At 36.2% G+C, this 13,937-nt stretch overlaps 1 protein-coding gene across 2 annotated transcripts in view; it reads right to left on the minus strand.

Annotated features, from left to right (window-relative positions):
- Positions 1 to 13,937, minus strand: part of AR401 (S-adenosyl-L-methionine-dependent methyltransferases superfamily protein) — a 119,308-nt gene that overhangs the window by 80,043 nt on the left and 25,328 nt on the right. For both annotated transcript variants that reach the window (XR_016359760.1, XM_089812625.1), the window contains exon 2: positions 95 to 220. Coding sequence is in view for 1 of the 2 variants with exons in the window: in XM_089812625.1 (XP_089668751.1) it covers positions 95 to 220 (126 nt within the window). In the remaining variant the exon portion in view is untranslated. The remainder of the gene's footprint in view (positions 1 to 94; positions 221 to 13,937) is intronic.

Below are 13,937 nucleotides of genomic sequence, written 5' to 3' on the forward strand. Positions count from 1 at the left end.
TGTCTACTTCTTAAAAGTTGAAAATACATATTAAATAAATGGAACTAGACAATCAAAAAAACTGAAAAAAGATATGGCCTGAAAAATAACATACCAAATTTCACCAACATGGCCATGCTCATGAAAGTTTGCCAGTTCATCTGCATATGCAGCATCCCAGTGACTCTGCAATCCCAACACAGAGGGCTCCACCTCATTATCTTGTTCGTCCTTGTCTGATCTGCTCCAAACAAAAGAGGAGAAAGGAGATAATTTTCAAAACGTACGAATTACAAAACTCATTGCCAAGCATCCAAATATTAATAAAGGATATTAACAGGGCAGGCTCATAAATTTGTGTTTTTCAAGCCTATTCGAAGTACAAACCATGTCATGCAAATATGTAACAAAACAAAATAAACTGAATTCAGTATTTTCTATTTTTTAATTTTAATACATCTGCAATAAAGTGTATCACATTTCCATTTCACTTTCCCTAACTGGAATCCACAAAGCTCAAAAGATGCTCCAGCTACTACCCACTCAAAGTGAAAAGAAACAATCAAATATTGAAAAACATATGTCACAAGTTCATTTATCATTTTATCATTTTCAAGTGTATTGGAAAACCGCACCAGTATCATGAAATTATCTCTATAAGCATATCTAAAGGAAAGTGAACATTCATAATCACTGGTTGCAGAGACAGTATCTACAAAGAGCAATGTGTATGTTCTATTACTATGATATTGCTATCAGGATTTAACTCTGTAGCTTTTTTTGAGTCAACCTTATTGGCCCATGTTAAATTACTGCAAAATGGTAAAGAAATGTGTGTGTTGGATTGGTTCCTTCAACCAAACTAAGAGAAGCTCTAGATCAAGATTGTTCACTTTGGATATTGCATTTGCATTATTTGTCTAAATGCCTTTCTAAGATTTTCACTGCAGTTAGATACTAATCTTCAATTTAGGAATATACAGTTTAACATTGCAGAGCTTACTGGACATCAGTAGAAATGATAAGGATCCAAACAATGTTTTAAATTAATGCAGAGATCTCAACAAAAAGGGAGGAAACAAATGCTCAGCAACTTTGATGGTCCGCATTCATTATTGAAAAGCTGAAAGAAAATATCCCGTTTTGGATAAATGTTGTGAAGACATTATTAGTAGCAAATAATCATCAAAAATAGAATCACTAATAATATTGCACTCCACCAAATGGATATCCCAGTAAAGACATCTATAAAATAAACTATTTTTTGGGCGGAAATAACACCTCATAAAAAGAGTCTTGTATCTGGAGTGGCATTTATATAACCTATGTTGTCGTTGAAAACAAACACCCACCAAAAGTTTCACATGGTCACCAGCAAGTGTACGCACAATTCACACACACTGACATATACATGTGCACTGACCCCCTGTACTGTCTTGTACAGAATTTGGGGTAAATAATTTTTAACAGCCTGAAAAATCTAAATTAGAACAATACAAACCTTAAATTGTATTGATGTTTTCCTAGCAGGCCTAACAACTTATAATTAAGCTTTGGATTTCATTACTTAATCCTAAAATAATGAAAACTAATCTATTGGCCTGAATTGGACAAAAAACAAAAATTCCTCATTACATATAACAATAAGCCCACAATGGCAAAAATGTGACAAACTGTACTTATATTAAGCAAGATGGAGATGCTTTGCATGAGTGTTTTCACAGTAATGATAAAGTGAAATACAACAGTTGTGCTTCTGGAAAACCCACAATTGCCCAACTACAACACCCAACTAAAAATACAATTTTTTCAAAGAAAATAGATTACAGATCAATTATTATATAAAACAGGAATATACTACAAAATCTGGCTACAACAGCTTTGACAAACTGAAACGCAAAAGCTTACATCTACAAAAACAGGAACTCTCATGAAGACTCTGTATCATCAAATTTGGCCATCATTAAAGCTCAAACATGACCTTAGAGTGAGATTACTCCTTAATCCAAAGAGGTTGTGTCCTTAAGCATGAGATATAAAGGGTTTTCATCTCTTAACCTCCTTAGACCTATAGGTTTTCATTCTCAAATCTTGATGCTTGAACAACACGGGATCACTGCAATTGATGTTTAGGGTTTGTATTGGTTTGTTCAGAGATGATCTCTCATTTTTACTCTGCAATCTTAAACACTTGAGGAAACCATTGAAAATGGTACAGTGATGTCAAAATAGTGTCCTTGTATGCAAAAACAAGCTTCGAAGGTGTGGAGGAGGGTCCCCTACAACAACCAACTACCCTCAGCAAGTGTTGCAAAGAGCCCCTTTGGGTTCAAAACCGTAACACACACATTAATAGTAACTGAATTTGCCTTGTTTGTGTGCATTCCTCCCTATGACATAATGTTTATGTGCCATGAAAAATCCTTCTAGAAGATTCCTCGTCACTCTAAGAATCACAGGCAGTCTGATCATACAAGGGACTAGGTGAAGGTGAGTAGTGAAATGAAGTGAGAGAATCAAGGTTTGGTTGTTGCAGTTCAAAAGTGATACATGACGATATGGATAGTCTATCTTTACAACAATGTTTTGTAGAGGAATGGGATTTTGGCAAAGAGGTAAGCTAGTATGGGAAACTCTGAAGCCCCAATGGAAGAGGGAATGAAGGTGGAGAACAATCAAAGTGAATTTGGCGATGGGAAAGCCTGATTCCCCAAGAAAGCTAAAAGAGAAAGCAAACTTGGGTGGTGTTGATGTGAAAGTTGTTTCACTACAACATGCATCATTAAACACCCAATGTTTAGAGAAAGCAAACTTGGGTGGTGTTCCCAATGTTTAGAGAAAGCAAACTTGGGTGGTGTTGATGTGAGTTTTGTTTCAATACAGCATGCATAATTAAACACCCAATGTTTTAAGGTGAAACACTAGATACTCAATCCCCTCTTGAATAAGGTCACTTCTTATGTTAAGCTTGCAAAGTAAGATCATGAAATGACTTCAAGGCTTTTTCAACTATGGATGCTCAATGAAATGATGTGATTTGTTGGATCACTAAGACTTACATTGTTTCTCAAGACTTATCAACTTGCTTCTAAAGATTTAGCCTCACAATGTACAGTAAAAATACATTTTTTTTTTTCCAACTCTTCCACTCCAACTTAAATTTGTACTTCTACTACTTATAATTCTACCTATGGATTCAAGGAAATATGAATGACCTTGGACTCTACTAGATGCAATCTTGTCAGCAACTCCACCCACCTAGTGCAAGCATCTAAGTTATATCCAAATGATTTTGAAAGCAATAACTCCTCTCTAATCCCATCAATGAAAGCAAACTAAGGATTATGTATCAACTGAAGTTAAGTGCATTCAATTACTAGCTAACCACACAAGGCACACTTACAATCAGCAAAAGGCTAGTGGCCTAGTTTTATATTCAAGCCAAGCAAGTAAACATCCATAATTTCTCCCATCCAACTAAGTTACTTAAAGAAAATTTTATTTTATCTCAACAACTTGAAACAAGGGACGCATGCGCCAAAGTTCCTGCCTTCATGATTTTATTGTTGATTGAAGTAGGTTTTGGTTAAAGTATAATGTATTTAATTTAATAAATGTAACAAATAAACAGTAATGAAAAATATAATATTATAGTGCTAAACTAAATTAAATTACAGAGTATACTTAGTATATTATTAAATTATATAACTGCAATGATATATATTAGTTAAAGCAGCAAAAGAGTATATAAATAAACATTATAGTATCATGCTAAATTAAAATTAGATGACATCCTAAAGAACATTTATCATACCAAAGATATTTATCAACTAATTATATATAAGATATAGATAAAATTATATAAAATTTTTTAAAAAGAGTTAAATTGATTAATTTTAATTATTAAATTGTTTGATCTATCTTATTTAAGCGGTAAATTCATCCAATTGAAGAAGCTAGACAATATTCTTAAGCTTAAATCCAATGCATAAAAATAAATAAATATAAATTAATTTAAAAATAACATTTATGCTTTAAAAAAACTAAACACACTGGATAAGTCTAATAACATGATTAAAATTTTGAATTATAAATAAATTGATAAATATTTGTAGATTTCAAAAGAAAGTAATATTTATTATTATTTTTTATTTAATTATATCGTATATGAATAATACAAATAATAATGTATTAACTTAATTTCTACCACTTTAATTCATATGAGTTCTTCTTCATAAACTATCTTAAATAATAAATGTGTTTAAAATAAGAAATATATTTAACTCTATATTTGAATAACATTTTACAAATTACAAAAATAAACATCAATTAAAACTGATGGTCTTTTTTTTAAAAGTTTGTCCACTTGTCACAAATGTGGAAAAGATAAAATTGAAATTAATGCATTCAATTAATAGAGGTGTTAGAAAAATGATTGTTTTTTAAAAAAGTTTATCCACTTGTCACAAATGTAGAAAAGATAAAGTTGCAATTAATGCATGCATTAATAGAGGTGTTGGAAATAATAGTTGTATTTTTGTTGAAGAAAATTGAATTTTTTCATTGCCTTTTTCATCATGAGCCAATACAATTTTTTTTAAATTGTACTTTTCAATTCCAAAAAATATGCAAATTAATAAACCTTTTGCAAACATTAGTATATCAATGAAATTTTTTAATTATGTAACTAATATGGAACCTCATGATTCCATTAGTATCCTGCCAAAGGCAAGAACTAATAAAATCTACTCTCAGGGAGGAAGTGAAGGAACCATGGAATATTCCAAATAAAACACAAAAAATCACCATTCAAGCACCGCAATGAATAATAGAGTGAATTTGGTAGTTTCTTGGCAACAATTCTTCAACATAGCTTCCTTACCAAATAATGTGAGAAAGCCTTTACATAGAGGCTCAATTACAATGAATGGCCAAGATTAATCCACATAAGCCCTAATTAGGGTTTTCATTACCATAGTTACAAATATTAATTGTTCCCATAACCATAGCTACACATATCAAATGTTTCCATAACCAAAGCTACAAATATCAAATGCCACCCAATTACAATTAGGCACCACCATGTGGGCCAAGAGAAAAATTACATTGCTTTTCAAGGACCAATGAGAAAATAGAATAAGCATAACCACTAGATAAGGTGCACCAACAAATGGACCAATGAGAAGAGAGAGCTTGTAGATGAAACCACCAACTAGAAACCTAATGAGAAAATTCCAATGCTTCCAAGAGCCAATCAAGGAAAATCCCATGTAGATCTATGCCACTTAGCACTAAATTGGTCAATTAAAATTAGGCATTTATTTATAAACCAATGAGAAAATTTAGGGCCACATGTGCCTATGCCACCTCATCACCTTTGAATTGTACTCCTAATCATCATTTTCTTTCTCACACTCAATGAATCTAGACACAATCTTATTAATCTTCTCTATGGAGACACTTGGCATCAATCCAACCCTGTACTGATAGTAGCTCACTTCACTAGTATAAATAGAACATGATTTTCTTCAATAAGCTGCATTACACAAAATCATAAAGCCCACAAATTTTGCAGCTAGATCCAAATGCTCAAACATGAGTGGATTTCCTTCCACTAGGTAAATCTCTTTCACTTTTCCTTAAGGTCCTTCCATACTTATCATCTGATTATCATCTACCTTCAAGCAAAATATGGATCTCACATATCCAAATATCTTATTCTTTACCTCCAAAATGGTGTCCTTTGTAGCTGAGTAGTCAAATTCTACTTGTTAAATTGAATCACACTTGTAGGAAATCACTTGATACCATACAAGGAAAGCAACATTTTTTGTCCTCTTTCCAACACTCAATCCTTTATTAATAAATGTAGTGTTACCTCCATGTGAGCCTATAAATGAGAAAGAATCTCCTCTAGACCTAATGAGAAGTCGTCGCATTGCTTCAAAATCTCTTGGCTTTATTCTTAAAGGGAGAACATAGTATCCTAAGTCCTGATTAATGTGTTTGCTTCTTCTAATACTAGTGTAAACCATCTCTTTGCCTCTTACCCTGCGAGTCCAATTTCTTCAAGTACCATCATATATGTACTAGAACTAGGCATGGGAGGAACGAAAGTTGGATTGGCTTGTTGAAGTGGGTGCATTATCTATCTAAGACTCTCTCTCAACCTTTTGCTTCCTTCTTTATACTTTCTCTTCTTTCCCTTGGAGTTTGAATAGATCCATGAGCTTCCTCAACTTCCTATTTCTTGGCAGCTTGCCCCAATTCATATTCTTCTATGTCATAATCTCATCACTCAATCTCCCCCCTCACCTTGTCTACTTTGGGATTACAACTTGAATAATGCAAGTTCTTATAGCATTCTTTGTGACTTGATAGAATCTCTTAGTTAGCACTTTATCCTTTTCACTATCATCTCTCCCTACTACCTTTTCTACAATGTCAACTAGTTTCTCAACTATAACATGTTTTGCCATTCGATTAGTAGTCAAGCCAATGTTGTAATCTCTCCTAGTTTATCCTCTATTTTCTCTTTTTGTTGGATCTCTTTATTTGCCTTAATTCATGTGGTTGAATTTCACCATCCCCTAAAAGTGTCTCCAAATCAATAATCTCACTCCCTTCATCTTGATGTTCATTCTACTAAGGGAGAGAGTCTACCTCTTGCTTCCCATGATCTAGTGGGACATAGTTAGAGCTTTTACTAGTTGTTGATTCATTGGCAACTGGACTAGTACCTCTTGCTTTGCTACTTGCCTTGGTGTTATGTCTTCCATTGGATGCCTTTGTTTCAACTGTTGTCCCTTGGTTGATTATTTCCTTCCTTTCCTTATCCTTTTCTTGTGGAGGTCTACTACCACCTCGTTCATTTCTTTTGACTCTCAAAGCCAATACTCATCCTTTAGGGTTATCCAGATGATTCATCCTTGAGTTCAACTATCCTTCATGAGCTCATAAGTCAATGGAAGCCTCATTAATTATAGGTGTGTCACTTGCCAGTGGGCCCTTAATTATAAGTGTTCCCTTTTTAATTATTTCATGTAATCATTATCTCGTGTACATAGGCCCCATTTCATTAAAAGTGGTATCCTCTAAAGTTATCCAGATGATTCATCCTTGGGTTCAACTATCCTTCATGAGCTTGTAAGTCAGTGGAAGCCTCATTAATTATAGGTGTGTCACTTGCCTCTATAACCAAACACTAGTGAATGTCTTAACTATTACCATTAGTACATCCAAACTCTCTTTGCCTTTATCTGTCCGATCAATGTGAGCAATGCCATCCTTCTTTCCTCTCTCATAATCAGGTTATAGGAACTGCCTATCATTTTCCACTTGGTCAGGAATTTGTATCCACTTGCTTTCTCTAATCAACTCCATTGACATCCCTATAGACCGACCTCTTTACCTCCATGCAATCATTAGCATTGGCCCAATGGTCTTTTATGTGTGCTATATGTCTGTACGGAGCTCAATATGCTCACTTAATCTAATGGAGAGGGTCACAGTGTGATCTTCCATGATACAATCCCAAAGAATAGAATTCAAATTCTCCTTCAGTTGCCTCTCTTGTTTGACGAGTCAAGCATCTCTAACTCCCAAGATCAAGTGGAAACAAAGCCCCTAGCCTATAAGTTTGTGCTTTGGAATCCTATCATACGCTAACAACTACCTTGCCACTTCCATCAGCACTAGCTTGTTACCTGGGATTCTAGGAGTTTCTTTGAGAAAATTGTGCTCCCTAAAATTTGGATATAAGTAAACTTAGGGAATTGGATAAATCGTGATCCATGCTTCTTCACTAGATCTTCTACTTCTTTTGACAACCTTCTTAGCGAGTTCTTTTGTAACCCTCTTACATTATGAATGGAAAATGCATCATTGACAATCCCGAAATCACCATTGTTGTGGAGATGAAACTGAGGGTAGCAACCATAAACCATGAGTTCACCTTTTTCGTTCCCTACAGTCCTCAAGACACTGCAACCCAAGATACTTACACATCTATGCCATCATGTAGAATATGTAGGAGGTCATGTGAAAGGCCTTAGTGTGTGTCACTATTCTCAATTGTTCGTCAATGTTGTTGTTGATCACCAGTGCCCAGTGAAACACCTTGTTTCCATTAAGTATCATCTCCATGTAGTAACACATCCAAGATTCAAAAAGTGTTGTTTGTGGACTGCTCATTACCCTGTTTAGCATCAAAATGAGGTCTCCTACATCCTCTCCAAGATCAGTCCTGGACAACTTGGGGAGCTGGGAATGGTTTCTTTTAGCTCCTTCCAACCACTCTTTGTCGGCGAGGCTAATGTAATGACTGGATCTGCTCTCATATTTCTTCAGCATTTATGTTTGTTTTTCAAGCATCCACCTTACGCTCTGGGATATTGAAGGCCTCTCTAATAGCATCCCCTGTAAGTAAAACTGCAACACTTACTTTTAATGTGAGGCTGGTCTTGTTGGATTGTAGCTACTAGTCATTTCTACGACCAATGCTGTCCATTGATGTAATGGTGGAAAGATTGACGCTTGCAATATGCAATCATTCTTGACCATCTTCTTGATTTCTTTGGATTGGTTGACCCCATACATGCTGTCACTTATCATGTTCATATCAAACAGGCCAAGGTTGGTATCACCAATGTTTTCGCATGTTGAGGTGAAATTTACTCAGCTGTCATAGGTTATGTATCAAATTTTAGTTGTGCCGCCCTTCATGCCTTTGCATTTTCAATTGTCCTGGCTCCCTTTCCTTTGGCTGCTTGCTTATCTCCTTATTTGTCTTTTTCTGGTAAGTCCTTATTTTCCTTAACTTGAGGCCTTGGCCTTGAGGTTTCAGCTCCTTTCTCCATACCTATGCCTGCAACACCAACACTTGTCGAATTTCTGATTTCATCAAATGAAATTAGGACTAAATCTAAAGCATTCACTAGCTGATGTATGAAATCAGACCTCTGTAATTTTCTGTCACACCTGATATTTAGCCAACTTAAGTCATAACATGGCATGAAAGCATGGAGGGATTGATTAGATCTTTATCCTAGGCACCCTAGTCCCTTTACTACTTCGTTTTCAGTAAGCTTATTAACAAAAGGGGACTAGAAACTCTGAAATTAATCCCTGCTACAAGATTAAATAATTCTAAATACAATGATTAACCTCTGTAAACAGCAAGCACTGACCTGCAAGCGATAAAACTTGAGGCAATTTACTGATTTTGTTGTGTTTGGATACTATGAATCGATGAAAATGATCAAAACTCAGCCCCAAAATGCTGGTAATTGACTGAAATCAGGGACATATCTAGTGATAAGGCTCAAATCAGACTTGAAATCAGAGTTAGATTCACTGGTAAATGTTCACAGATGTCTAGGATCAGAATTTCAGTGTGGATTGGTACTTGGAATCAGAGGCTAATGAATATTGGTTTTACCCTGCAAATTTGAACAAGTGCTGTTTATTGAATTTCACCAACTCCTTTTAGTAGCCCTACAAACAAACTTACTGAGAGAGAACTCAAAAATCTGCCTTTGATAGTTTGAACCCTATAAGCTGCTCCTGCAATTGCAATTTAATTTGAAAATGATCTCTAGCTTGTGGTACTTGCGTTGCCTATATAGAGGATACTTGGGATAATTGTTTCAACGCAATGCAATTATTATTGTTAAAGGACTTCAATCAATTATTTAACAAGAGTCACATTCTTCCATTCAATCAATGGCTCCTATAATTCAAAAGTTGAATTTGGGACCCCTCTATTGGATCGAATTTCTTTATCTTGATTGTGATTGCAAATCCCTCATTAATGCTTGGCCTCACTGGTTAAGTTCAAAGCACTTTTCATTGAATTTTAAAACCCTTGGATTCAAAGGGGAGACTTGTCTTTGTTTAGTTGGTGTTTGCATCGAGTTTTGAGCCCAATTATTATCCATGCAAGGACCCTTGCATTCAGATCTGCATTAAAACTGAAATTGCATTGAACTTTGAATTTGAGTCGGGGGGTTAAAATTCCAAACCAGGCCTTGGGCGCCTAGATTGGGACTGTATCAAATTGCTTAAGGCCTTAATTAGGCCACGCACTAGGCTATAGGTCAGATCTGATGTCTGTAGGATTTGATTGGCCCCTTTAAAATTTGTTTAGGCCTAATCTGTAACCCATTTGCCCAAATATTTCATAATTCTCAGATCTAGGACAGGTTCCAAATAATTAATGCTCAGAATGCATCGATTTTTAGGCACCTGTGCCCACATGTTTCATAATTTAGCCTTATGTTAAGGCCCAGGATTAGGGCAGGGTCAATACAAAATCTGAGGGTAATTCAATGTCCTTTAGCCCTGATGCACCTTGGATTAAGCCACAGATCTGCCACACACTTCATAATTCAACCTTATAGTAAGACCTTACACCCACAGGCCCGGATATAGGTGTTAATCAGTATTAAGTCTGATTTTTGTAAATTTAGGGCCTGATTTATGGAATTTAGGCCACATGTTGCCTTTTAGGAATGCCCCATTTGCAACTAAGGGCCACACTCTATGATTTTACACCAGATCTATTATGTTCTTGGCCCACATGCTTCATTTAGGGTCTCTTATTCTCATTTTAAACCCAAATTAAGCCCATTCTTATCAAATATAGACCTGATCTAAGCAGATCAGGACCACCCGTTACATAGTGATATTGGGCCTGATTTATGGATTTTACACCACAGATTGTGATGTCTTAGGGCTCACGCTTCATAGCAAAGCCTGATTTAGGTCCCATAAGTCAACCTTATAGTAAGGCCTTAGACCCACAGGCCTGGATATAGGGCAGGTGGTAATCAGTTTTAAGTCTCATTTATGTAAATTTAGGGCCTGATTTATGGAATTTAGGCCACACTTTACCTTTTAGGAATGCCCCATTTGCAACTAAGGGCCACACTCTATGATTTTAGACCAGATCTATTATGTTCTTGGCCCACATGCTTCATTTAGGGTCTCTTATTCTCATTTTAAACCCAATTTAAGCCCATGCTTATCAAATTTAGACCTGATCTACGCAGATCAGGACCACCCATTACATATTGATATTGGGCCTGATTTATGGATTTTACACCACAGATTGTGATGTCTTAGGGCTCACGCTTCATAGCAAAGCCTGATCTAGGTCCCATAATTCAACCTTATAGTAAGGCCTTAGACCCACAGGCCCAGATATAGGGCAGGTGTTAATCAGTTTTAAGTCTGATTTATGTAAATTTAGGGCCTGATTTATGGAATTTAAGCCACACGTTACCTTTTAGGAATGCCCCATTTGCAACTAAGGGCCACACTCTATGATTTTAGACCAGACCTATTATGTTCTTGGCCCACATGCTTCATTTAGGGTCTCTTATTCTCATTTTAACCCATTTTAAACCCATTCTTTTCAAATTTAGACCTGATCTACGCAGATCAGGAGCACCCATTACATATTGATATTGGACCTGATTTATGGATTTTACACCACAAATTATGATGTCTTAGGGCTCACGCTTCATGGCAAAGCCTGATTTAGGTCCCATAATTCAACCTTATAGTAAGGCCTTAGACCCACAGGCCCAGATATAGGGCAGGTGTTAATCAGATTTAAGTGTGATTTATGTAAATTTAGGGCCTGATTTATGGAATTTAGGCCACACGTTACCTTTTAGGAATGCCCCATTTGCAACTAAGGGCCACACTCTATGATTTTAGACCAGATCTATTATGTTCTTGGCCCACATGCTTCATTTAGGTTCTCTTATTCTCATTTTAAACCCAATTTAAGCCCATTCTTATCAAATTTAGACCTGATCTACGCAGATCAGGACCACCCATTACATATTGATATTGGGCCTGATTTATGGATTTTACACCACAGATTGTGATGTCTTAGGGCTCACGCTTCATAGCAAAGCCTGATCTAGGTCCCATAATTCAACCTTATAGTGAGGCCTTAGACCCACAGGCCCGGATATAGGGCAGGTGTTAATCAGTTTTAAGTCTGATCTATGTAAATTTAGGGCCTGATTTATGGAATTTAGGCCACATGTTACCTTTTAGGAATGCCCCATTTGCAACTAAGGGCCACACTCTATGATTTTAGACCAAATCTATTATGTTCTCGGCCCACATGCTTCATTTAGGGTCTCTTATTCTGATTTTAAACCCAATATAAGCCCATTCCTATCAAATTTAGACCTGATCTGACCACCCGTTACATATTGATATTGGAACTGATTTATGGATTTTACACCACAGATTGTGATGTCTTAGGGCTCACACTTCATATCAAAGCCTGATTTAGGTCCCATAATTCAACCTTATATTAAGGCCTTAGACCCACAGGCCTGGATATAGGGCAGGTGTTAATCAGTTTTGAGTCTGATTTATGTAAATTTAGGGCCTGATTAATGGAATTTAGGCCACACATTACCTTTTAGGAATGCCTCATTTGCAACTAAGGGCCCCACTCTATGATTTAGACCAGATCTATTATGTTCTTGGCCCACATGCTTCATTTAGGGTCTCTTATTCTCATTTTAAACCCAATTTAAGCCCATTCTTATCAAATTTAGAACTGATCTATGAAGATCAGGACCACCTGTTACGTATTGGGCCTGATTTATGGATTTTACACCCCAAATTGTGATGTATTAGGGCTCACGCTTCATAGCAAAGCCTGATTTAGGTCCCAGCTTAGTCACTTCATGTTAAGGGGGGAAGATTTGGGGCCTTGGAAGCCACACGCTACAGCTGAAGACTGATTCCATAGAGTTTAAGGCCTAATTAGGCCTGTGCTTTTTGATTCAAGGTCCCACTTAAGCTATTATTATCAAACTAAGGCCTTATCTAACTAAACCAGGCCCATGCGTTTCCCAGTAGGGCTGCTTTATATCAATTTTGGGCTATAGGACAGAGCTTTGAGCCTGATGTTTAATTGTAGGCCTGATTATAGGCCCCCTTAATGGTTGGTTGAACTCTTCTTGCACCCTCTGCCTTGCATTGGTCTTCCCTTAATCAAACTTAGCGATGCTTCCTCCTCCCAATAGGACATGTCTTCCTTCCCTTGCCATATAAGGAGGTGGAATTCACTCCTGTATGAGGCAAACCGGCAGAAAAGTTGGAGGAATCCACTCCTCTGTGTGGCAAACCGCCAGAAAAGTTAGAGGAATTCACCTCTGTGTCAACACAAAGACAGAAATACTATTCGACATTTATCAATAATTCCCTTTTATTTCTCCTTAAAGGCAAATTACTTAGGCAAATTTATACTTTTTTGCTCAAAAATTTTGGTTTAATTTCTCACTTCTAGACTTAGCCAAATTTTATCAATTTTTCTCCATTTGGACTCTTAGCCAAATTTCCTCAATTGTTTCAAATTTTGACACTTAGCCCAAATATTGCCATTTGCTCAATTTTTCACATTTGATACTGTAAGAAAGCTTTCTAAATCCTGAATCGCTGCCAAACACAGTCTACCACCTAAAATTACCAGTAAAATAGAGGTTCCCCATTTGCAATGGGGTGATGATGTGAAAATCTCACATCAGGCAGAAGATTATATAGGGAAGGGAAACTCAATGCCAACAACTTAGATGAACTTAGCAAACTAGCCAAACATTCATACCTTGAAAATTTGGAATTCTTAGGTAAACACAAGAACTGAATGGGAAGAACTCGTACACAGTTTCCAAATAAGGGAGGTGCTAAAGTTAAAAAAATGGGCATTTTGGACTACAACTTAGATTATAGAAAAAAGGGGACATGATAAGTCTGCATTGCTCAAATTTGCTTGCCTCCAAGCAATGCAAATGCAAAAACCCAACTCATCCTCAAAAACTTACAAATCTATGTTCTTAAATCCTTGTTCAACTGTATCACTTCTATGAAGTCAATTCATATGGTTCCCTAGAAACTCCTTTTACCTCTTAGTGGTTTGCATCAAC

The sequence above is a fragment of the Cupressus sempervirens genome, chromosome 2 (genome assembly GCF_028749045.1).
Source record: "Cupressus sempervirens isolate cs-2001-9-10 chromosome 2, ASM2874904v1, whole genome shotgun sequence".
Lineage (NCBI taxonomy): Eukaryota > Viridiplantae > Streptophyta > Pinopsida > Cupressales > Cupressaceae > Cupressus > Cupressus sempervirens.